Source organism: Centropristis striata, chromosome 6, assembly GCF_030273125.1.
Source record: "Centropristis striata isolate RG_2023a ecotype Rhode Island chromosome 6, C.striata_1.0, whole genome shotgun sequence".
In the NCBI taxonomy this organism is placed as follows: domain Eukaryota; kingdom Metazoa; phylum Chordata; class Actinopteri; order Perciformes; family Serranidae; genus Centropristis; species Centropristis striata.
The window spans coordinates 800406-828217 of record NC_081522.1 but is presented as its reverse complement, the minus strand read 5'-3'; the positions used below and the strand labels follow the sequence as shown (position 1 = coordinate 828217).

Below are 27812 nucleotides of genomic sequence, written 5' to 3'. Positions count from 1 at the left end.
ACAAGAGTAGCCATTAGCGTATCAATGCTAACTCAAAATTGTGGTCACAACATTAGCTGACATTTCATAGCAGCGTTACAATCGTGCCAATTCAAGTAAGGATTAAAAGTTATTACAATGTAAAATTATAAGTTAGTACAACTTACAGTTGAGTTGACAAAAATCTGAATTCAGAGTTGAGCAAACTCAAAAACAAAACTTAAAATATTTAGTTTATTTGTCCAACTTAAAATTTTATCGAAGTTTGTTGCCTTGAAATTTTCCGTTCACCCAACTTTTCTTTTTTTGCAGTGTGGGGCACTGGAGCTGATCCCAGCTGACATTGGACGAGAGGCGGCACAGGTCACATACATATGGACACATAGACAGACATACAACCATTCACACCTACAGACAATTTAGAGTCACCAATTAAACCTAAGTGCATGTTTTTGGACTGTTGGAGGAAGCTGGAGTACCCAGAGAGAACCCTCGCTGACAGGGAGAACATGCAAACTCCACATAAGAGCCACAAGCTGAAGCCAAACTGTGACCCTCGAGCTGTGAGGCAAGAGTGCTAACCACAACACCAGAGTAGCCTGTCTGAGAAAAGTCACCAAAATGACAGCAGTGTGATCATAACTGTGAAAACGGAGACTGTCGTCAGTTTTCAAATTTCCTGCAGTCCTTGAAAAAATCATGTGTGGTGAACGTTTCCATCGGGAAAAAACTAACCAAATCTAAGCTTAACATTATTAATTTTATCTAAATCACTTTTGGTTAAAAAAAAAAAGAAAAAAGTTTGCTCTAATCAGATTTTGCTCTCCTCAGCACAACTGGAATCAACAAACTGGCCTGAATCCACTGAGACAAATAGTCACGGGGTAAACATCAACAGAAAATTCGACTTAACTACAGGCTGTTTACACAGAGCAGAGAGGAGAGGTCAAGAGAATTCAATACAGCATGTAGAGCCTTTTTCCCCACTGTATATACAGATTATATATGTCCCCATTTTTTGTAAAATAAACTATTAAGAGATTTGATGTGTTTATGATTCATGGCATTATAACTGTGCACTGAAAAAAACAAACTGGGTGTCTGTTTCCTTCTCCTTAGTCTAACATGTAGCTTCTACTATATACAATTATGTTTTGTGGTTGAACAATTTTAAAACATGTAGTTTAAGCATAAAACGCAACAATTTTAAATTTACTAGAATAATTCATGTTAAAACAACCCAATTTGCTTTGTGTTTTTCTTTTCTAAACTTGACACCAGCTGGGGTTATGTAGGTTGAATAAATGAATAATTACTATTATGTTCATTTTCATATGATAAAGGTAATCTTTTAGGCTAAACCACTTCAACCTAGCTTTGTTTTGTTGGCTCAGCACAATTAATTCATGTACTGGACCAATTTAAAAAGTAGTTGTAACTACCCCATTCAATTAAGTAACTCTTAATGATATCATACACGTTTAAATGGCCCAATAAAACTACGTTAGTATGTTACAATTACCCTTACAAATCTAGTTGGACTGACCCCTGGTAATAAGTAACAGTAACACAAATACATCATGTTGACCCGACATATTTACATTTTGTTCACTCAACAAAATTGTTTCTCGATAAATTAAAGCATTTTATTTAGGTGGAAATTATTTCCATAATTTTATTACGTTCTGGGAACAATTTTTTTTTTCTTTAGTGTGCATTATACTGCACAAAATACATTTTTGAGTTTCCCTACTTCTAGTCATGTTTCCATACACTGCAAAAAAGCCAACTTGTGTTTTTTGGCCTAAAACAGTGATTTAAGGTGGTAAAACTTGGTAATATAAATTATTGACATTTAGGGCAATAATGTAAGTTAGCACAACAAAGGAAGCCAGTTGTCTGCTCAAAAACAAGTTGGTGAGTTGTTGTTACTTATATCTTTAAGTTGGGGTTCACAACAAGGGACAATAGTTCTGATAACTCTTATTTCTTTGTTGTGAAATTCGGTCATTAGCGAAAGCTAGCGGCTAACTGATGCTAGCGGCTAACTGATGCTAGCGGCTAACTGACGCTAACGGCGCTGCTTGTTACAGCTACAAGAGTAGCCATTAGCGTATCAATGCTAACTCAAAATTGTGGTCACAACATTAGCTGACATTTCATACAATCGTGCCAATTCAGCACATTGCAGAAGTTAGCAGAAGTAAGGATTAAAAGTTATTACAATGTAAAATTATAAGTTAGTACAACTTACAGTTGAGTTGACAAAAACCTGACTTCAGAGTTGAGCAAACTCAAAAACAAGACTTAAAATATTTAGTTTAATTGTCCAACTTAAAATTGTATCGAAGTTTGTTGCCTTGAAATTTTGAGTTCACCCAACTTTTCTTTTTTTGCAGTGTAGAGGTTCAGGACTTACAGATTGCACTGTAACATGAGGCCACAGTGAGTAAAATGAAACTTCTTGGGGTTCTGCGGGCTAAAGGAAACATATTTTACATTAACCTTGTGTCATTTTCTCTTATATTACTATCATGTTATTAATGAGATTGTCCATCATTAATGAGTACACTGAAATTGTCTTTTTTTGTAAAAGTTGAATCCACTATGAATGTGCTGTCCTCTTGGCCTTTTCCTCACTTATTAAGAGATCTCACAACCTGCTAGTGTTCTCTGAATAATAATAAATCACTAGCTGGATGGTTTTTAGGAATCTAATTGAATGCATACAAGCATTTCAGAGGGTTATATAAAGGTGCATCTGGAGTGCAACATTAGAATTTTTTTTGTTCCTGTGTAAATACAATTAAACAACAGTTAAAACCATTCACCAAGTGTCAGCACCAGTCACTTAACCTGTAAATTATATATTTTTAAATGTGTTTTGGGTAACACTTTACAATACCCATAATTTATAAATGGTAAACAGATGGTTTATTAATGTTTAATCATCATTTATAAACCGTATCTAGACCATTTAGAATGGTAAATACATCATTTATTAATGTTTAACTAACTAAATCATTTAAAAATGACAAATAGATGGTATATTAATGTACGTTTATAGGTACAATTAAATTATAATTAAGAGTTTATTAATAGTTCTAGTTGCACTCATTTTAACATTTATAACACCATATTAAGTAAATTAATGATTTTTTAAATTATTCATATCCCTTTAAGAAATTGGTTGAATTTTTTTTAAGATTAAATACTCTGGTAACACTTTACAATAACCAACTAAATAATGTTTATAGATGGTTTATAAACCAATTATTAACCATTTTCAAAGTGCTATATACATATTTAATCTTTAAATATTTTCAACCAATTTCTTAAAGGTTTATGAATCATTTCAAAATCATTAACATTTTAATATGGTGTTAAAAATGTTAAAATGAATGCAATTGAAACTGTTAATAAACTATTGATTATAATTTAATTGTTTGTTATTGGTAAAGTAAATATAAACTTACATTAATATACCATCTATTTGCCATTTATAAATTATTTAGTTAGTTAAACATTAATAAACAATGTATTTACCATTCTAAATGGCCTATATATGGTTTATAAATGATGATTAAACATTAATAAACTATCTGTTTACCTTTTATAAATGATGGTTATTGTAAAGCAGGGGTCTCAAACTCAAATTACCTGGAAGCCATTGGAGGCAGTATCAAAATGACCAAAAAAAGACACAAAATGACAGAAAAAAGACACAAAATGACTTGAAAAAACACTAAATTATTTTAAAAAGACACAAAATTACCAAAGAAGACACAAAATTACTAAAAAAGACACAAAATTACCCAAAAAAGACACAGAATTACGAAAAAAACACACAAAATTATTTAAAAAAGACACAAAATTATTAAAAAAGACACAAAATTATATTTTTTTAAAAGACAAAATTATTTTAAAAAAGACATAAAATTACCAAAAAAAGTAAATAAAGGGACCTTCCACACACAACACGGTAAAGTGCCATTCATATAAAACTCACATTAAACTTTCATATCAAGGTGGGGGCCACAAAATATCGTCACGAGGGCCGCAATTGGCCCGCGGGCCGCGAGTTTGAGACCCCTGTTGTAAAGTGTTACCAATACTCTTAAATGTTAATTATTGGTTTATAAACCATCTATAAACATTATTTAGTTGGTTATTGTAAAGTGTTTCCGTGTTTTTTTTACTTGTAAATGCTGCTGTAAGCTGTATCCACTGTGCTGCCTTATGTATATAAAGCAAGCTGTCACATTAAATGTTCTAAAATTATTTTAGCACCTTTGCACTTTGTAGTTACATATTGTTTTTCCAGTGAGAGCAAAAATAAACAGATTTGTCGGTTAAATGGAGATGTGTTCTTCAGGGGAAGTGATCTGTGAGTAATAAGGGAAAAAAGCAAGCAGAAATAAAGATGGAAGCAGCAGAGCAAAGGTCAAATGTTTAGTGAACTATTTACATTTTAGACCAGGACACAGAAACAGATCTTACAAATGTCAGCAACTCTTCACCAGTCTTCGTCAATATTGCCTCGAGGAACAACATCATTAATTTGAGGCAACCAGTGGGCAAAGCCCTCAGCCGTCATATTTCTTCTTTAGTGAAAGGCAAAACATGCAACATCTGAATCAGCTGCCAAATGTCAAAACACACCACAAGAGGAACATTAATTAAGATAAATCTGTTGAGAACCTCAACAAGAGCAGATGACCCTTAGTAGCATTTACACTGAAGACACCAAAAAACCTGCAGGAACTCATTATTTATTAATTAAAGCACACCCTGACCTCTTATCTAAAGGGAGGCTGCAGCAGGTATCACTCTCTGTTAACTGGGAATAATGTGAATCACATAAAGAAATATATTATTGTGAAATTTATTTGTCAAATAGCTACTTCATAACTAAAAAGATGCTACACTGTAAAAAATGTTTGTAGAAATTACAGTAAAAAACTGTCAAATTGCATCAGAAACAGGTCGTAAAATTAAACATTGTACATCACCGTAGTAGATACTTTTAATTACTGTAAATCAAAGAACAGTATAAAACCGCCATAAACTGTAGAAAACACACAGTTTTGCTGTAAAAATATAACATTTTCATGTAAAATTAATGGAGAAATACCATGATGAAACAATTATCCTAAAAGTAATGGGAATATTCAGTATAAATTACAGTTTTTGCTGATATTTACATTAACATACGCTGTATTTTTTACGGTGATGTTCTGGCAACCGCAGCTGCCGGTATTTTACCGTAAATTAAACAGATTTTTTTTTACAGTGTACCTCAGACCAGGGGTCAAGTCAAACTATAAGATATAAGATAAATATAAGATAAGATATAAGATGTTTTATCTATAAGATATCTATAAGATAAAACATCTGGCTCAGCTGGGAATCACAAACTGCTATCTGTCCTCTGCAGCACTCAGACATACAAGTTTCACTTTATAAACACAGTTTGTACACACACACACACACACACACACACACAGTAGTACTGATACCTTTACTTCTTTACTTTTCAGTTTAAAAAGAAATATTAGTGTATTCAATATTCTTATGTTTAACCCTCTATGGTACGGATCATGCTGCCTGTTAGGAAAAAAATGTTTGTAGTGTTTTTTTTTTTGTCTTAAAATAGACAAAATAAACATAATCTGAAGAAATTTTAAAATTATTTTTTTTGTGGAAGTTTTTGGGGTTTGTTGTCCGTAGGCAACATTGTACCATAACGGTGCACAAGTGAAAAAGAAAGTTTTTAAAAATAATTTCAATTCATTTATTTCATAAACATGTAAAAGATTCAGTAGCTTCAACAGGGTACAATACATAACATTTTAAATTTAAAAACATGATAAAACTGGTTTCTTGTCTGAATGTTGCCTGTAGGAAACATTGTACCATTGAACCAACGACCCATTGAAATTAATATCTTGAACAGTCTAAGTGTATGAAACTATCAAAAATGAAGGTTTACTCACCTATAAGAAGGAATATATTATATAAATTACGTTTTTTTAAAGTGTTTTTTGTGGCAAAAAATGGAAAAGCTGTTTCCTTTGAAAAAGTCAATTTGGCCTCCTGGAGATTCAAAAACTCAAAAACATGTATTGTAGAAATTTAACAGGCCAAAAATGGGGATGTTGCCTGATGGCAATACTGTACCATAGAGGGTTAACATTACTTTTACACTGGCAGTTATACTGTCAGCATATAACTGTGTCGCGAGTAAAACATAATCATATCATCTATGACAAGTTGCATCATCAGGACTCTCAACAGATGAAAAATTTGCTGCAATTACAGTCCATCACTGCCATTCTATCTGAAATTAACAAGATCTGATAATAAATGCAAACAGGTTTGGCATAAAGCCTCCAAGTCCTCCAACCCATACAATCACACAGAGTATTTTTTTTTTTTTTTTTTTGCTGTACTAAAATCACTTACTTTACCTAACAGCACTAAAATTAATGAGAAAGTTGCAATGCAATCAGCTGTAGTATTGTATTGAAATAGTAAGTGGAAGATTAAAACATAACGGTTTCCTTTTATGTTTGGGGGATGAAAAAAAGTTCTGAGGGCCGACTTTGAGCAGCTATGCTCCAATACAGTGGCTCTCAACCTTTTTCAGTGAACATTTTTTTCAGCCAAGTACCCCCTAACCGGGGCAAATCATTTTTGGGTGAAAAAAAAGCCTTAAAAACAGAGCGCTGTGACATCAGTGTCTGATTTATTAAACTTTGGAACTGATAAACACATACAAAATTCAAACATTTTAAATGTTAACCCTCTATGGTACGGTGTTGCCCTCAGTCAACATCCCCATTTTTGGCCTTCCAAATTTCTAGAATGCATGTTTTTGAGTGTTGTGATACTTTAAAAAAGAGGGAAGAGTATAGGGAACCAATAGCAATGCTTTAATTTGTCACATGACCTCCAGGCGGCCATATTGAAACCCTATTTTGCAGACTTTTCCAAAGGAAACAGCTTTGCCATTTTGTGCCACAAAAAAATCACTCAAAACATAATTTCCTGGCCCTTTTCCATCTGGAAAAATATATATTCCTACTGATAGATGAGTAAACCTTCATTTTTAATAGTTGCATATACTTAGCATGTTCAATTGGTTCGTTGGTTCAATGGTACAATGTTTCTTACAGGCAACATCCAGACAAGAAACTGGTTAAAAAAGATCCTTTTATAATGTTTTTAAATTTAAAATGTTATGTATTGTACCCTGTTGAAGCTACTGAATCTTAAAATAAATTATGTTAAAATTAATTTAAAAACTTTCTTTTTCAGTTGTGCACTGTTATGATACAATGTTGCCTACGGACAACAAACCCCAAAAACTTCAGATTTTTTTTCTTTAGATAATGTTTATTTAGTCTAATTTAAGACAAAAAACACTCCAAACTCTTTTTTCCCTAACTGGCATAATAATGTGTACCATAGAGGGTTAATAATCCATGACTAAATATATTGAAAATATTTCCCATCACTAAAATGTAGTGATTCAACTTAATGTAGTAAAAACAGTGAGCATATAACCATTTAAAACTATAACTGCTACGCTTCAACCACGACTCCATCTTTGAGTTTTCAAGTGATTGACAGGTGATGCCAGGTGGCAGGGGGAGAAAATATTTATTAAATATTTTTTTTTATTTTTGCATGGATGCTACTTTTTAAATGTATATTTTAAAATCTTCACGTACCCCCATATGAGAACCACTGTTCTAATACAGCTGAAAGGAGCGTTTTCTAAATGAACATCTCTATCCGTAGCAGGAGATCAAAATGTTCTCATACCTAAATGTAATCGTCGTCAATTTAAACATGTGGTTGATGTTGTGCAATCATACAATAGTTACTTCCAGGCCTGTCACGATATTTACTGTATGGACTTATTGTTCGATATATAAAATGGACACAACAGTTGTTTTTTTTCTGGGCTTGATATTGTCGATTGCATGTAGGTTTGTTTACATAAACACGATTTTTTGCCAGTTCACTGCTTCTTTCCCTCTTGTGTCAGTAAGCTGCTCTATGTGGGAGGCGGGGCTCACACACACACACACACACACACACACACACACACACACACACACACATACACACACACACACACACACACACACACACACCACGGTTGGCCTTAGAGAGCCCTTCTGTGCTTTTTTGTGTCTTCAGAGTTTATAATAATTCTGCATGTTTGATAAGCAAAATGAATTGCTGGGAAAAAAACTACATCTCCCAAATAGCTGTTTATATATTATTTATAATGTAAAATAATAATATAATATTTATCTCAGTGCAATATTTATCAACATAGCCTGAGAGTCTATTTGCTTGTCTATTTGTTTCAATTGCAGTTTATTCATTTATGTTTTATTTTATTTTTATTTTTTTAATATTTCTTTTATACACTTCAATTCCTATGTTTAGTATTCTTGAGAATTAAAAGTTCATGGCTCTTAAAAAGGATGCACTTAGATTATTATGCTCTAATATCATGATATCAGTGGCATGAAATGATATGATACCATGATAAATATGGGTTGTAAAAAGCTGCTACAAACTATCAGTACTAAGTAACTAACTATAACATTTTAACATTTTAACATCAGCTGTACATATTTAACACATTTCACAATCATAGAAAATCACAAGTGTTCCTTTCATATAGTATTTAGTATTAAAGTATGAACTATTGTCTGACAAATAGTAACCTAAATGGCAAATTAAGGAAACTCAACATGTAGTTAATTGAACTAAGTGTAAATGTGGCCCAACAATGAGTCTCAGGTTCCACAGACTGAACTGATAATCAGTCAGTGTGTTTACATGCAGTTTCATTTAGCTATGCATACAAATTGTGGCATCTAATCAGACTTTTGTCCTTGTCTCAGTTTACATGCAACTGAGAAAATTGAATAACTGACGGGAACGTGTCCTCCTCCTGAACACTGGGTGGTGATATGCGTCGTTTCAGCGGGTTGATCTGGCCTTCTTTCTGATTGACCTCAGTTCGACACTTTGTGCCGTCGCTACTGACCGGCTAACGCGACCGGCTAATGTGACCAGCTAACGCGTCCGGCTAATGTGACTGGCTAATGAGACCAGCTAACGCGATAAGCTAATGAGACCAGCTAACGCGACCGGCTAATGTGACCAGCTAAATTGACCGGCTAATGTGACCAGCTAACGCGACCGGCTAATGTGACTGACTAATGCGACCGGCTAAATTGACCGGCTAATGTGACTGACTAATGCGACCGGCTAATGTGACCAGCTAATGAGACCAGCTAACGCGACTAGCTAATGTGACCGGCTAATGTGACCGGCTAAATCGACCGGCTAATGCGACCGACTAATGTGACCAGCTAACGCGACTGGCTAATGTGACCAGCTAAATCAGCCGGCTAATGTGACCACCTAACGTGACTGGCTAATGTGACAAGCTAACGCGACCGACTAATGTGACCGACTAATGTGACCAGCTAACGCGACCGACTAATGTGACCGACTAATGTGACCGGCTAAATCGACTGGCTAATGTGACCAGCTAATGTGACCAGCTAACGAGACCAGCTAATGTGACCAGCTAATGAGACCAGCTAACGAGACCAGCTAATGTGACCAGCTAATGAGACCAGCTAACGTGACCGGCTAATGCGACCGGCTAACGCGACTGGCTAATGTGACCGGCTAATGAGACCAGCTAACGTGACGGGCTTTCTTGAATGTTTTTGTTCCAGGGTCATACGCTAACGCGGGGGAAGGAGCATGCGCAAATGCGTTGTCTTGTCATACATGCCGGCGAAAATCCTATTCCAATCGCATTATATGGGTGTATTAATCGGAGTTGGAGAACTCTGACATTACATGCACTTCAGTTGTCCAGTTATAGTCGGATTAAGGCAATAATTAGTTTTTTTTCCAGTGTCATGTAAACGTACTGACTGAATTGTTGAACAGAGCTTCAATCAGGTCAATCACCACCAAAGAGACAATCTCACGGAAGACTATTCTATAAAAAAAGTTTGTTCCAGATATAGCTGGCTGAGGAGATCTCTCCAGCAGAAGTGCAGATGTTGAGTCTGGCTCCGTCTCACTAACACAGAAACAGACTGGTGGTGGTGCAGCCGTCTGGCTCTAACACTGTTTGAAGCTGTTAGCTGCTCACACATGGACGGGATGATCTCTGTGACTAACCGACTGAAGGACTGCATATCTTTTAAGGCACATGCCTGTTAGCTACATTGTTAGCTTTCTGAAAGCCTACTAGTCAACTTTCATTACAACAAACCAAATGAGGTTTCTTTTAACTTTTACAAACAATGGAATAATCACATGAGACACTCAATGAAGACTTATTACAACCTTTTCCTGGTGTACAAGTATTTTTCTAATTATTGATTATTGAAGGTGCAGTGATTGAGTTAAACATTGCTTTGGGCTTAACGAGGAGTTGGAAAGAAATGTCAATGTCCTTTTTTTGGAATATGTCTACAGTCCTAATGACTCACTTTTGTTGAGTCTTTCTTGTTCAATTAGAACACAATGAATATTCAAAGAATACTTTCTCTCACACCTCCTCTCTTTCTTTCACACATGAGCACAAACCAGCTCAGTTTTCTATTATGTTCTGCCAAACTAAAGGAGACTGAGCACAGGTTGATGGGTAAAAATGAGACCAAGCAGCTGGCTTGAAGTCTCTGTGTGTGTGTGTGTGTGTGTGAGTGTGTGTGTGTGTGTGTGTGTGTGTGTGTGTGTGTGTGTGTGTGTGTGTGTGTGTGTGTGTCTGCAATGTAAAAAACAGAAGATGAGATGAGAGAACTGCACAAAACAAAAACAATGTGCATTTTCATTTCATTTATAAACAGCCCTTTTGGGAGAAACATGTTTTCAGAAATATATACAATATAGTTTTTTGTGTCTGCATCTACCTCTGAAATGAAAATGACATTTTTTTTGGTTACCTTTGGTGCTATTGATCAGTCTAGATTATTTTTGTGAGTGTTGGAGATATCAGCAAGGTGCCATATAGTTCCATTATTGCAAGAGAAGGCAGACATCTCTACGGCCGCTACCTCCAAATAAAAATAAAAATATAGATAGTCATTTTTGGGCCGGGAACCTTCCCTTTAATATGCTTAATGTAATGATTGTCACATTAGACAAAAGAACCAATATGAACTGAAAGATACATTTTTATATCTAACCCTTTTCAAACAGCCTCTTCTCCCCTCAAAAACCTCAATATATGTCGTGTGTAAAGGCAGCGAATTACGAGCTATATTGACATATTTCACCGACCGCTGCAATGCGCCTGTCGCCATCTTACTGACGTAGTAGTACACTGTAAAAAAACAAAACAGTTGTTTTTACGGTAATAAACTGGCAGCTGTGGTAGCCAGAACTTTACCGTAATAAATACGGTAGAACTTTTTTTAATATTACAGTAAAATTATATTGGCACTGTTGATTTCACCTTTAAGATTGCGATTTTCCCCCTGTGTTATTATATTATATATTATATTATATGTTGTTTTTTTTTTTTTTTATATATGTACGTATGCGGGTATATATACAATTATTATTATTTTTAATATTATTATTTTTGTTATTATTATTTATTTTTATTTATTTATTTAACTAGTTATTTTATCTATTCTTGTTAATTTGTTTTCTCTCGTTAGCGCTTCTTGTTTGCCTATTTATTTTCATTTTGTGATACATATAAAGAGCCATGTTATATATTTTTATATATATGTCGTAGCATCTGCCCCTCATCCACATACACACACGCACACACACCTGTGATGCCTCTGTGCAAATCGTTTATCATTTATGTTTTTCTTTGTTGTTGTTTGCGCTGTATGTCTACTGTCTCTACTTGTGGTCCACATGGTGTAGTGTATTGGTCACCTTGTTTGTTACGTCATTTCACGAAAGTTAAAATAGCGGATTCCCGCATTTGATTGGAAGCTGGGGTGGTGGATGGGTCGAATAAATGGTGGAATTCACCCAGGAGAGCGGGGTTCGCATCCAGTGTGAAAGCAAAAGTAAATGCCTTTTGACTTCACTTCCAGCATTTACGTACATTTATTTACTGTTTAAACTGTTTTTTTTATAACACCGTACGAGGAAGTGTGTTGTCCTAAACCTATATCAGTGGTTTTACAACATAAATCCACAAAAACGGCAGCCTTATTACAACCGCACAAACACAAACCACTGCACACACAAAAAGTGCATGGTAGGTAAAAAATGCTAAAGAAAATCTAATTGTAGTCTTGTAAATAGTGACCCTGCAAGATTCACAGTCTTTGTAGAATCTCAGTGTTAGACTAGGCTGGGACTAAAAACTCTCAACACTTGTCTCTAGATGTGAGCAGGTCTGAGCTGATAGTCTTGCAGGAGTCTTTCTAAATCTTTTCAAAGTCTTCTGGTGTATAGGGAACATTAGCCTCATGAATATCTGTACGATATTCAGTTCATCCAGTAGTTGTTGAGATAGAGAGCGGTGGACCAACACCAGCCAACGTTGCCACCCATGGAGTCATGCTGCTGACATGGCTAAAAGTGACTCTAGCTCAGTACAGCAGGATTGTCTAATCATGCTCACAAACACAGTGTGTGTGTGTCTGTGTGAGGCCTGACAACTCCCAGAATATATCGCCTCTCTGGCCAGCCACAAACCAACTTCATTATCTCTTCTACTACCCCCGCTTTCTCCTTCTAACCATTTCAAAGGCAAGTGAACATGAGAACAGATAAGGTGTTTATTTATGACTTGCTTCTCATTTCGCTGCATCCCCACTGTATAATATAAGAAGAAGACTGACTGTGCCAGCAGCAGATGACTACTGTAGTGTATCTCTATTTTTACTTTGTCACAGCACAGTTCAAGCTGCTCATTCTGTTCACACGTCTTCATATGCCACACATCACCGCACTGCTGACCATTCACTTCCCTCAAACACACAGCTGCAGTGCAATGGAAGTGTAGTGACACTTCCTCCTAGTATTAGTTACAGTCTATACAGGCATAGTGGGTCTTAAACACTGTACAAGTGTTATTGAAGTAGCCACGCATCATTTTTTAACACTAAAAGACGCTTTTTTTGCTTGTTTTTTGTCACTTCTATGGAGCTGACTACTGTAAGCCCTGCAGTAATATAACACCAACAACTACTGCCCTGCAGTAATATAAGAGAAAAAAGTAGAAAGTAGTTTATCTAATGATTCTTTTTTTTTAATTCCACTTCGTAAAAGAAGACTCATAAGCAGGATCTTACAGTCATGTCAAAACCTTTGACGGATCTCCTGATTTACTAAGTAACCTAACACTAAATCCAGTTTTTAGAATTCATAATGAATGAAAATAACCTTTATTACACGTTATTAATTGATCCTACACTGTAAAAAATGTCATTCATTTTACGATGAAAAACTGCTAAACCATGACAGTAAAAGACGTAAAATGATAAATTAGTTAATTCAGTTTCAGTAACAATGAAACACCGTAAATGTATATATCAGCCAAAACAGTATTTACAGTTTTGTGTACATTACTCCACTATAAAATACACTGTAATATGTATTTAAGCCACCAATGTAATTTTTGCAATTATCTTTTGTAAAAAATACTTTTTCTCACTGTTAAATGTACTAAACATAATATCTCTAACAAAAATATACTGTAATATTTAATGGTAAAATCTTTAATTTCTGCGGCATTTATAAAGTATTTTCTTGTCAATTATATGGCAGAACAGTGTTTCTTTTGATGGAAAAACTTTTTATTCATACAGTAAAAAATGGAATAAATAAATAAAATAATTTTACTGTAATGTTAAAAAAAGTTCTACCGTATTTATTACGGTAAAGTTCTGGCAACCACAGCTGCTAGTTTATTACCGTAAAAACAACTGTTTTTTTTTACAGTGTAGTGACAGGCAAAAGTTGTAATTGCAAAATACTTTGTTTTTACCTTTTTCCAGAGGAAAACCATTATTGGACCTCTAGGCCCCCCATAGACTGAGCATAAAGATGTACGAAGCGTCTTAACTTCCTCCCACTGCACAAAAATGAAGTCAAAACATCCCATACACGGGAGCGGCCATCTTGCGGTGGTGACATCATTTGTTTGGCAGTGTAGCTGCAGAAACGAGGTCCCATCCGACCAATCGTAAGTCAGTTACAGCTGACAATCATGACGCTACACCCCTTTTTATAGCTTCAGCCAACTAATTAACTGAAGAAACACGACTGAGAAAAATGACATCAGAGTGATAGAAACTACCTAAAATTACAGAAACCATTTGATGGTTTATGACCGATACTGCAGCCAGCCACCTGGGGTCAATTCAGATGTTTCACTCCACCTGAACTGGTGACAGCATTGGAGATGGGGCCCTATTCATTCCTATGAAAGTAGCTCATTGGCACATGAAGCCAAAAGCATGCCTCTTCCGTGTATAAAATCTTCCAGATTTAGTTGCATTTAGGGCTGCACCGATTGCAATTTTCTGGCCGACCGATATTCCGATTTTTTTTATAACTCACAGCATACACCTTCAATGTTTGAATCTTATTATATTGAAAAAACAATAACACAGCAGTATTTTTCTTTAACAAATAAAGGAAATCACAATGCCTGAGGTAGTTAATAAAATATTGAACTTAAAACAAATAGCACCAATTTACAGGACAAACTAACAAAAAAACTGCAACCATAAATAAAGTGTTTTTTGTTCTGTACAACATACAGACAACTAGGGAGGGCATGGATTTTAGAATATTCGAATTCATTAAATCATAAAAAATCGAATAGTTCATCATATCTGGAAGGAAAAAAAGTTGTATTACTGGTGCCTTCCACACGGGGGCAGCGTAGCATTTGACTATACAGTGTGGCGGACTAGATGCCAAACTGTAGAAGAAGAAACAAACCGTAGAAGAAGAAACAAACAGGGAAGAGGGTTTTCCACGGCAGTCTATGGGCGGGACAAACAGAGATCGCTAAGTGAACACCTGCGCAGCAGCACATACACACTGTACTGCGACAGAGCTAACTGTAGCTAACTGTAGCTAATTGTAGCTAACAGCGGCTCTTCTTAACCCTCTATGGTACGCATTGTGATGCCAGTAAGGAAAAAAATGTTTGGAGTGGGTTTTTTTGTCTTCAAATAGACTAAATAATCATAATCTTATAAATTTTATAATTCTTTGTTTTGTGGAAGTTTTTTGGGTTTGTTGCCCGTAGGCAACATTGTACCATAATGGTGCACAAGTGAAAAAGAAAGTTTTTCAAATTCATTTTAACATTATTTATTTAATAAACATGTAAAAGATTCAGTAACTTCAACAGGGTACATAACATTTTAAATTTAAAAACATTATAAAAGGAACTTTTTTAACCGGTTTCACGAAGGTTTACTCACCTATCAGTAGGAATATATTTTTTTCCAGATGGATAAGGGCCAGGAAATTATGTTTTGAGTGATTTTTTTGTGGCGCAAAATGGCAAAACTGTTTCCTTTGGGAAAAGTCTGCAAAAAGGGTGACAAATTAAAGCATTGCTAGTTGTTCCCTATACTCTTCCCCTTTTTCACATCACTCAAAAACATGCATTTTAGAAATTTGACAGGCCAAAAATGGGTATGTTGCCTGAGGGCAACACCGTACCATAGAGGGTTAACAAGCCGGCCTCCGGCCTATTATCTAGGTAGATAAGATCGGTTTGACGTAAAGGAATCGGCCGATCGCCGATCGCGCAAAATTAAGGAAATCGGCCGATCGGCCGGCCGATCCGATCGATCGGTGCACCCCTAGTTGCATTATTGTGGCCCATAGAGCAGGCAGAATGGTATTAACTTCAGCTCCTCTTTCACATGGACAGGGGAAATAAAATACATCTGAATTCTTCTATTGTTGAACTTTACAGTTTTCAGGAGCTTATTTAACCCTCTATGGTACGCATTATGATGCCAGTTAGGAAAAAAATGTTTGGAGTGTTTTTTGGTCTTAAAATAGACTAAATAAACATAATCTGAAGAAATGTTTTGGGGTTTGTTGTCCGTAGGCAACGTTGTACCATAACGGTGCACAAGTACAAAAGAGAGTTTTTAAAATTAATTTTGACATCATTTATTTAATTAACATGTGTAAAATATTCAGTAGCTTTGACAGGGCACAATACATAACATTTTAAATTTAAAAACATTATAAAATGAACATTTTTAACTGGTTTCTTATCTGAATGTTGCCTGTAGATGAATGTCTTGAACAGTCTAAGTGTATGAAACTATCAAAAATGAAGGTTTATTCATCCATCAGTAGGAATATATTTTTTTCCAGATGGAAAAGGGCCAGGAAATTACGTTTTGAGTGATTTTTTGTGTCGCAAAATAGGGTTTCAATATGGCCTCCTGGAGATCATGTGACAAATTAAAGCATTGCTATTGGTTCCCTATACTCTTCCCTCTTTTTTTAAAGTACTGCATCACTCAAAAACATGCATTGTAGAAATTTGACAGGCCAAAAATGGGGATGTTGTCTCAGGGCAACACCGTACCATAGAGGGTTAAAGCCTATTAAAGTATTAAAGTGACTGAAGTGTGTTACTGATGTACCTCAAAACAACACGAGTCATTGGGAGACAGCCCAATGGCATTACGTGACGGACATGGAAGTTGTTAATATCATGATATTAATCACTTCAAAGCCTGATTCTCTTCCTTGGGACTTGATAAACCCCCCCGGAAAGCTGATCTTTCCTAGTACGCCACAGGCATGTGGTTTGATCTCTTTGGCACATCATATATATATATATATATATATATATATATATATATATAACTTTTAACATAGAAAGTAATAACAATTTACCAAATCGCACTGATCCAATTTGTCTTAAAAGTAACAAAGTATAAATCTGACAGTGTTGTCAGTGTTTATATGTGCGCTCCTAAAGAGAGCACGGCCATTTTTTTGTGTTTAGCAGTCTGTTGACTGTAGCGCAAAGCTGCAGAGGGGAATCAGACTATATTAAATAAACTGTTTGATGATATCTAAAGATGTCTAGAAGGGATGTGGCTTTTACTAAGTTTCATCTCAGGGCTTCTTTACACGTATCAATCTTTAAAAAGTGTATGTTTTAAAACAGAATTTGCCAACACTTTAATGAAGTGTTGCTTATATCGGTTAGCACTTTGTGACAGCACTAGAAACATTTTAATTAGAGAGCAGCCTCATATAACACAGCCACACAACATTCATTATAGATTATATAAAATATATAATTACTTGGATAGTCCCATTAATTTCTAGTTATGTCTGTGGTACCTATGCTGTGGAAAAGTATATCAAACAAAAACAATTATTTTTGTTCCATTTAGTACTTATAAATGTGTCCTCAGAATGATGACAATTTAGGTTTGATATCTTGCTTGTAATTATATCCTACAGTTTTGCTTTATTTGTATGCATAATTACCATGCTGGTTTATTTCCTCTTTGTAAACCCTAAATATACCTTATAAAATGAACTGCATAATAATAATGATTAGGTAATGACAGCCATTTGAAGTAAGCATGAAATGATTGTGGAAAATTGAAATTATATTAGACCATTTTTAGAATTACTAACAATTGTCTTGCCTTAGTATTCAGTACAATTAACAGGGAATGAACTGAATAAACTGCTCTTCATTTTAAAAAACGGATCATGTTTGCTTTTTCTCAGGAGTTAATTATTTCAGTATAACATGGGAGGACCCCAGTGACCCAAGTTAGATCATAAAAATGTGTGTTTTGGAAACCAAAGCATAAACTGAACGGGTTGAAAGGATTCTGCTTTGTTGCAGACAGATGCAGCTGCTCTGGGTCAAAATAAAATAAAATAAGTTCCTCTAACCCAAAGAGCAGTATGTAAAAGGTAAAACCTCCCATTATCGGAGCAGTGTGCTATCAACAGCTCGGAGCGGTGCCTCCAGGTGTTCCTCTCTCAATGGGAAATTAGAAAAACAGAAAGGCTTAATACACAAACAGCATGAGGCATTTTAGATGTGCTCCTTTTGTAGCTTTCACCCTACTGAGCTGCTGTGACCCGAGGCTTCATGAACGCCACATCTGAATGCTAAGGCATAAAATAATGGTGGAAAATAGCACAAATTCACACTGCATCCTATTTAAATTCAAATTACACATCATAATCATTAAAAAAATCTAAATATACACCTCAAAAATGTTGTTTTTACTTTCCAGATTAATCACTAATTGTGGTGTTAAAAATATATTAGTAGTTGTTGGTAATTAGTACTGAGAAAAAATAGAATAAACATGACTAGAGCTGGGGAAAAAAACACATTTTACATTACCAGTGATGGAATTTAAGTATCTGACTGTACTGTACTTTTTACTCCACTACTTTTTTGTTTATTTTTGAGTTACTTTGCAGATTTTAATTATTAATACACAATATAATCAACTAATACATACTACTTCTGTAAAATTTTGAATGGGATTGATTTTTACGGCTATTCCTGAGTAACCACCCTGATTGTCTACTAGTTTGTAGCATGCTGGGAATGTTTTTTATTTATCTCTGCTTAAGTGAACATATTATTAGACTTTTATTTAGCAGTGGGTGACCTATTTGTGTTTTTGTTTTGTTCTGTGTATTTGTTGTTCGCTTCCATTTTTATTTATTTTATTTATTTTATTTATTTTATTTTATTTTATTTTATTTTATTATTTTATATTTATTTTATGTATTATTTTTATTATTATTATTATTATTATTATTATTTTACTTGTTACACTCGACTCTCGTAATGTCATCTCTTGATTTTGTTATGTCACTGAAAAATCAATAAACAAATGTTTAAAAAAAAATAAAATTTTTGAATGAATGAATTAAGTGTAAGATGTGAGATAGCTACCCTCTTTATATATGTGAAATATGTAAAATGAACAGATCTTTTAACCTTTTATCTCATACAACACGAGTCCTGTGGTGACTGGAGCTGCTGTCTTTTGTTGTGAATCTTGTTGTCACATCGTTCTTCAACAGAAGCCACTTCATCCTCTTTCATATACCTCTCATTTATTACAAGCCAGTATTATGGTAAAAACAAAGAACAAAGTTGTGATTTAAAAGCCCACCCATCTATCCAGACAGCACCTCATATTGTTGAGTATTGGTTTCCTACCTGCGCATCATCTGTTTGTCTTTCTGATCTGCCAGCTCTCTGTTCCAAGCCACAGGTACAACATGTTCTCTTAGGGATATAGAATTAATTTCATTCACTTTAATTTCAAATATGGAGCAGTGGCACACATGGGAAATATTAATACCTGCGCCCAAAATAAAACCCTATAACATAAGGAAGCGTTTGATATGTACATATGTAAGTAATTTTCAAAAATATTGTGAGCAAACTATCCATTAGTGGAAGTGCACACACTGCTGATGGGTGATGCCATTCCCCGTAGATCAGAGAATATGCTGAATTTAATTTGCAATATTTGTATTTAATTGATAGGCAAAAAGCAAAAAGGTTGCTTTTTGACACCCACATCAATTCTCTCACCCCTCCCAGACGGATAGACAGATCTCTGCGCAGGAAAGAACTGATGAGAGATGGAACAAACTGTTTCTCATTCCCTTTGTACATCTAGCAAACATCCACTGATCAATAGTTGCTCATGATGTCTCTCTTCGCCCAGCCTGAACCTCTTCTTGCTCTTTCCTTCCTGTCCATCCTTTGTTCTTCTCTGACGTGCCTGTTTTCAATGCATTTTCCTTATTCCTCCTCTCCCTCCCAACCTTTTACACTTTGCCTCTCCGCTTCTTTCTATTAACTTCCCTTTCTCCATCTTACTTCCTCTGTCCCTCGTCCCATCTTTTCTTCACCCCTGTCACCATTTCATCCTTTTCCTTTCCATCCCATCCGCTTTATCCTTTCCCTGCTGTCTCTCATCTCTTGCATGCACCACAGTAGCTGCCTCTAAGGCAATCAAACAGTGGGAGTTTTCAACACAGCAGATGCGCTGGATGGATGGGAGGATGAGTGGAAGAGGTTGAGGGTGAGCAGCTCAGCACAGGCTGGATGGGAGGAGGAGAGAGGACAACCTACACCTGTTTCATGTCAGAAACGTGAGAGAATAAAGCGTTTTCCCAGCTGCAAACTATAAGTTTCGAAAGCATTATATGAAATTGTTTAGGTTGTTAAAATTGTCGTACTTTTAGTTTATTTGCCAGGTCCTTCTTTCGCTCTTTCGCTGTTTAATCGTTGAAAGTGAACACTGCAGTTTCTTATGGAAAATGCAGCAAACTGCCACAAATAACAGCACTAATGATAATGTGACAGGCATTATCACCATTGTGTTCTACATGCTATGACAGACTTAATTACCTCGGTGCCATGAGTCAAGTGTTAGCCATCCACGCTCTATTTGCGCTCAATCACACAAAGATGAGTGGGGCTATACGCGGCGAGCTTGACATAGCTTCCCCCCTCCTCACATATTACCCACCCACCCTCCTTGTTGTTGTTATTGTTGTTACTGCTGGTGCCATGCTAATTAATTCAAGACTCCAATAATAAAGTATAAGTAGCAAAACATAATGCCAAAGCCCCGGGGATCCAACAGCATAATTACACAACAGTTTAATTTGCAAGAGATACATTGTAATTAACGCTGTGTGGCTTGTAAAGCGCCATCACGTGCATGTTAAATGCTGGAAATGGGGATAAGCCTGCTCAAGTGCTTCATCTCTTGACACATCAAAAGAATAAGAAGGGTGCATCTAAGGCATAGTGAACGACTTGTTAGTGGGATGAAAGGAGGGCTGTGATGAGGCATACTGCAGGCGATGTGTGTGTGAGAGACAAATAAGTGGAAAACATGATTATTATTTCTACATAAAACCCATACCAGTGAGTGTAAGACAGAGAAAATTAAAAATCCCTGTCTCTGTTTGCTCTGTTCAAAATGTGCTTAATGTTTTAATCTCCTAAATATCAGAAATCTTAGTCAGCCTCCTGCTGCTTCATGAGCAGAGACATGGAGAGGGACGCGCCACTGTCCATGGTGCTGAAAGGAAAGCTGCTGGAGCCGCGCGCACCCTCCTCGCGCTCTCCACAGCAGCCAGCCGGCCTGCGGGCACCGCGCGCTCCTCCCGGTTCTGTCGGTTCTGTCGGTTCTGCATCTATTGATTGATTAGGATTGGGCCCACGGGTGGCTTTCATCTATTAACACCCGCCTCCGTGTTTGTCTCGCGGGAAAAACCAGCTCAAACATGCACAAAATGACTTCCACGTTCAACTTTTATGAGGGAAAACAGCGTGGGACACACACACACACACAAACACACACACACACACACACAGGGAGAAGCGCTACCTGTATAGTTTGGCGGTTGTAGACTTTCACTACGTGGAAGTTAAAACTGTAAATCCCTTTGCGTGGCGCGATGAAATTACTTCTCTCTTCGTCAAAGTTCTTCCCAACGTTTACTAGAACCTGGAAGAAAGAAAGAAAAACAAACAATCATTGATAAAATTGCTTTATCTGGCTCACAGTATTTGCACATGTGCATAAATTATTTATCCCAAAGACAAATAAACAACATTAACAACTAAAAGAATAACCCGCATGTGAAAAGTTAAGACAATCCCACAGACGTTTCCATGTAATAAACTAAAATAGACGCACATTACTACTATGATTGTTTATTTTCTACTGCCCACATGTTATAATTGTAGCCTGCTTTTTCTTTAGAGAATAATTTCTAGGATCGTATACTGAAATTGATAACTCACTTATTTCTGAAAGAGGACTCTAAAGGGCTCCTGTGGCCCCGGACCACACATTCACATTCACTGATGTAGCGGAATAACTCGGCTTTTATCTCGGCTTTTTTCCCCTGTCAGAACTTCCAAACTTTATAGGAAATGAAAAGGGAACTTAATCAATCTTTTAAATTGAATTTTCAATTATGCATTTCTGCAGCCAAATGTCTGGTTTTATGGATGGAGGCGAACTATGGCGTGTAATTGAACGGCAGTTTGAGAGAGAATTAACCTTTAACGGCAGGCGGGTAGGACCTCGCCCCGACGACCTGCCGTTACTAAATTATTTGGCGAGATGTCAGTTCCCATATCCCATATTGTCAGCTCAGAAAAAGTTGAAATATTCAAAAGGCTTTGCCTACCAGGCTATACTTCCCCGACCACTTTGGAAATGTATTACCTATAAAAAGAATCGTTACAGAGACTGATTCATTTCCGCTCCACTTTCTGTGGTCTGTGTAGCCACGAGACCATTAGCAGAGCCACCGTAACCCACATCAGACCTGGTTTATCAACTTTAAATATTTAACACAACATGATGCTGGACTATGGACCACACATCCGTTTTGTCTTGTTTAAATATGCATAAAAACACCAAATTCAACAACAGCCATAAGGTCATTTAATGGTCAAGTACGCAGGGGGCAAAAAAAGGCCTTTTTTCTTCTTTTTCTTTTTTTTTGCTTCTGGTGTTTTTTGTGAAATATGTGACATTTTCCTTTTTCTATCCATTGATAGCTCAAGTTGTATTCCCAGCATGGGGTATTTGAGGCACGCCACACATGAAACACACGCCCACACACACCATCTGAAACTTCATATGTCCGCTCATCTCCATCATCCGTCAGGTAATAATAAAACAGACGTAAAACTAACGAGAATGACTGAAAACAATTATTAACTTGGTTTGCTTCATTGATTGTTTAGTCTACCGTAGAATAGAATAGAATAGAATAGAAGATTTATTTTCCTACCCGGTCGAAATAGATGACCATGGTCCGGTTGCTCATCTCGGAGGGTTCATGGTTGGTGTTCCGGACTGCGGAGAACGCCACCTTGGCGCTGCCGGAGCGCACCGAGATCCCGAGCGCCGTGCCCGTGGGGTCCGCGGTGGGGTTGGAGTCGCACACCACGAGGCACTTCCCCTCCAGGACGATTGGTTCCGTCTCGTTCTGAGCGCGGGCCGGGCTCGCCGCGAGCCACACGGCACTCAGCAGGCAAAGCGCCAACATACCGGACCGGAACGGTGAAGTTGCTCGGTCGTGGTCGCGGGTCTATTCCCCTTTAAAAAAGTACGGTAGGAAGAGTTTCCCGGTGTTCCCCAGGATAACCGTAAGCAGGCTGGTTTTACAACTATGCCACTCCGTGTTCGTGGATTTAATTAGCACGCTGCAAACACTTTGTCCCTCGCGGAGTCTCTGAAACCAGACGGTTTATTTTTAGGTGTCTCTCCTGTTTTTTTCTTTCTTCCCAAAATCACTCTATCAGCCCCGTATCTCCGGTCGAGTGGACAGCTTTCACCTGTTCTTTCTCTTCTTTTCTTTTCTCACTTCTCGGCAGCTTTTCTGTCACTTGGAAACACAATAAGCGGGAGTCGCGCGCGGTGCAGAAGGGCCCTGGACGAGTGACGAGGCAGCAGGACTCATAGCGCGCGGGGGGGAGCTCCGTCTGCTCTCTCTCGCGCGCGCTTGAATTATTGATATGTGAGATATGAGAGTTTCAAACACAAGAGGAAGGCTCGGGAGGAAGGGACGCGGCGCGCGGGCGCAAGATGCTCCCGCCCTGGTCCTACTCTTTTTTTCAGACCCCTCCCTCCCCCCGGTAACTGAGACCCATCATCGGATTAGCGCGTGTGCGTCTTCGATATTTTCCAATCACTGCGTGCCGACCGCCCCCTCCACGCCCCACCACTTTATCTCTCTCACCGTCTCGCTCTCTCTCTCTCCTTCCCTGCTCCCCCTCCCCTATCTATCTATCTATCTATCTATCTATCTATCTATCTATCTATCTATACATCTCCTCTCTCACGTGCTGTATTCTTTCTACACCTAAACACATGTTATCTTTGCTTTCTTCTTCTCTCTCCCTCTTTTTCTCTCTCCTTTCCTGTTATTCACCAACCCAAACACAGACACACACACACACACACACACACAGACACACACACACACACACACGCACACACACACACACACACACAGACACACACACACACAGTCTTCTCGGCAGCTTACAGGTGAACCAGAGAAAGCAGCAGTCTGTCTGAAGGAGGAGCCACGCAAGATAAGCTCACATGAATACACTCATGATGTGATCCGCTATTCAACATCATCATCACTATTATCATCATCATCGTCATCATTGAAGCAGAGGACTGCTGGGAAACTGTTAATAATCTGCTCCGCAACCAGCATGAGATGATCTTCAGTGTGTGTAAACACCTCCTGGAGCTATGTAAAATCAAAAGTTTGCAGAGGGATTTTAATTAAAGCTGCAAATGAGCACAAACAGACATGGTTTAGGCATAATGGTTTTTTAAAAATTCCCAAATATCAGGAAACATTAGGCGTCCTTGGTTTGGTGGCAGCAGTAAGACGTACCACAGGGAGGTGCAGCAATGCAGAAAGTGTGCCAAATGAGCACCACTGGGAACACACAACACCAACAGGGACACAGGAACTTGACAGGTATTTTTAAAGGAGTGTTCCAGTGAATTAATATTACATTATAAGAATGATCAAATGTGAAGCAGCAGAGGGAGAGATATCATGACTTTTAGTCCCTTTGGTCAAGCTAAAAAAACACACTCTGCATAATGCGACACAACTGTTATTAGCTGTACGATCCGTGTCAAACTGCACACTTGGATTAAAACAGGCTTTTGGTTGAGAGTTTTCAGCATCAAAGCCTCAACAGTTTATTCAGTTATTTTGTCAGACATAACAGAGTTCCCCGCAGAGCCACAATGGAAATTATGCAACTGGTTTCACAGGCCCAGTAGTACCCTCCATTAATTGTAGACTGACTTCAGCATGTTAATAAGTCAGCAGGGCTGCACACCAAAGATTGCTTCATGTGAGTCAAGAGTGATTGCTATTGGTAGACTGCAAAGGATTTCCCCCCAAAAAAACAATACAAAGAATCGAATATATATATATATATATATATATATATATATATATATATATATCCTATATATATATAGGAGCATTTATGGGGACAAGTCAGGAACTGGCCTACTTTACTTATTTCAAGGGTGCTGAATCCAAAAAAAATGGTTCCCAAGCGAAATTTTGAGTTTTTGACCTTCTCATTTGCATATCAAAATGGCGGCCGTTGGTCGTTGGACCATTTCCCCTTAGTTTTTTTGTAAGTAGGCAAAATACCAACTTTTAAGGTGAAATTAAGCATTATTTGTGTCATTTTTTAAGGCCGACATAAATATTCAATCAATATCACTTGCAAATGTTACAGTTGATAATTTGCATATATATATATATATATATATATATATATATATATATATATACATATATATATATATATATATATATATACATAAAAAAGCCACTGAGCCTCCACTATATCCTTGCTCTGACTCTAGACTATAGATCCAGAAACTTAATTTCCTCATCTTGATTACCTACTTACAAAAAAAGGGGAAATGGTCCAATGACTGAGCAAGATGGGCAATTTGGTGGCCATTTGATATACAAATTAGAAGGTCAAAAACTAAAAATTTCGCTTGGGAATCATTTTTTTTGGACTCAGCACCCTTGAGATATGTAAGGTAGGCCGGTTCCTGACTTGTACCCATAAATGCTCCTCACTTCTTATAGGAGGCCTTTATTCTGAAATCCGTCTAGACTATTACTGTCATATACTAAAGGCTAACTCATACACAGTCTGTGAGTTAGTCAGGTGTAGTTAGCTCCCCTAACCTGTTACGTTAGCAAACTGAGGGACTTCATTTTAGAATGGCGTTTGTGGTGAACGGCTGCAGCCAGCATGGATTATATGAAATCCAACAACCCACTAACTGTCCGTCACCCGCTCTTCACTGTGTCTTCCCACCGACCACAGCAGGTCAGAGATCTGCCGTCCAAAATGCAGTTTCAGAATATTTTGGAGCTTTGCACCATCTACCAGCCTCTAACAGGTCTGGAGGCTGTGTAGCATCTTTCAGCCCCAACAAGAGAAAAGTCAAAAAAAGCAAACTGGGTGTCTGTTACCTTCTCCTTAGTCTAACATGTAGCTTCTACTATATAAATTTATGTTTTGTGGTTGAACAATTTTAAAACATGTAGTTTAAGCATAAAATGCAACAATTTTAAATTTATTAGAATAATTTATGCTAAAACAACCCAATTTGCTTTGTGTTTTTCTTTTCTAAACTTGACACCAGCTGGGGTTATATAGGTTGACATTTATCTTTAAATTGCTGAATATAAAACCTAGCTTTGTTTTGTTGGCTCAGCACAATTAATTCATGTACTGGACCAATTTAAAAAGTAGTTGTAACTACCCCATTCAATTAAGTAACTCTTAATATATCGATATGGTATATATATAGATATAATGATATCATACACGTTTAAATGGCCCAAGAAAATTACGTTAGTATGTTACAATTACCCTTATAAATCTAGTTGGACTGACCGCTGGTAATTAATGCATCATGTTGACCCAACATATTTACATTTTGTTCACTCAACAAAATAGTTTCTCGCGGAATTAAAGCTTTTCATTTAGGTGGAAATTATTTTCATAATTTTATAACGTTCTGGGAACAAGTTTTTCTTTTGAGTGTGTTAGAGAAATGAGAAAATAAATGCTCACATTGCATTACGATGCGGTGTCAGTACTGGGAGCTGAACGGCCGCTAGTAGACCATGAAAACCTCCAAACCTTTTTTTTAAAATCACATTTTAAACAGCGGAGCTCAGCAACATGTGTGTTCCTCCTGCTGTGCACTGCAGGAGGCTGCAGCAGTGCTCCTCCTCACCAAGAGGAGACGGTGAAGAGGAGAACAAGATGGAGAGACGGGCAGAGTGTTGTGCTGATTCTTGTCTCATTTGTTGTCTGATAAACTGTAAATGTACATTTAAAAAAAAGCAAACTGGGTGTCTGTTTCCTTCTCCTTAGTCTAACATGTAGCTTCTACTAAATACAATTATGTTTTGTGGTTGAACAATTTTAAAACATGTAGTTTAAGCATAAAATGCAACAATTTTAAATTTATTAGAATAATTTATGTTAAAACAACCCAATTTGCTTTGTGTTTTTCTTTTCTAAACTTGACACCAGCTGGTTGAATAAATTAATAATTACTATTATGTTCATTTTCATATGATAAAGGTAATCTTTTAGGCTAAACCACTTCAACCTAGCTTTGTTTTGTTGGCTCAGCACAATTAATTCATGTACTGGACCAATTTAAAAAGTAGTTGTAACTACCCCATTCAATTAAGCATCTCTTAATGATATCATACAAGTTTAAATGGCCCAAGAATATTATGTTCGTATGTTACAATTACCCTTACAAATCTAGTTGGACTGACCTCTGGTAATTAATTAACAGTAACGCAAATACATCATGTTGACCCGAAATATTTACATTTTGTTCACTCAACAAAATTGTTTCTTGCTAAATTAAAGCATTTTATTTAGGTGGAAATTATTTCTATAATTTTATTACGTTCTGGGAACAAGTTTTTTTTTTTAGTGCATCAAATTTAGTGCCATATCGCAGTTTTCCAAACTACTTTAAGTTAGCTGGTTAGTAGGGAAACTGATGAACTCTTGTTATCATAGCAATGGATGAGGTATGATTAATAACCATGCTAACCCATTTTCTGTTTGAGAAAGAACTGTAAACAGAAATAAATACTTGCTGGAGGGGGGCTTTAAATGATCGCAAACAATAAGACACTATTCCTGCATA

General features: G+C 36.8%; 1 protein-coding gene across 1 annotated transcript in view; it reads right to left on the bottom strand.

Annotated features, from left to right (window-relative positions):
- cbln1 (cerebellin 1 precursor) overlaps positions 1–23755 on the bottom strand; it is a 45069-nt gene extending 21314 nt beyond the window's left edge. Inside the window, exons 1-2 of the mRNA XM_059334488.1 lie at positions 22843–23755; positions 21420–21539 (exon numbers count right to left, since the gene is read on the bottom strand). Of these exons, the coding sequence (XP_059190471.1) occupies positions 21420–21539; positions 22843–23100 (378 nt within the window). The 5' untranslated portion in view covers positions 23101–23755. The remainder of the gene's footprint in view (positions 1–21419; positions 21540–22842) is intronic.
- Positions 23756–27812: the final 4057 nt, after the last annotated feature.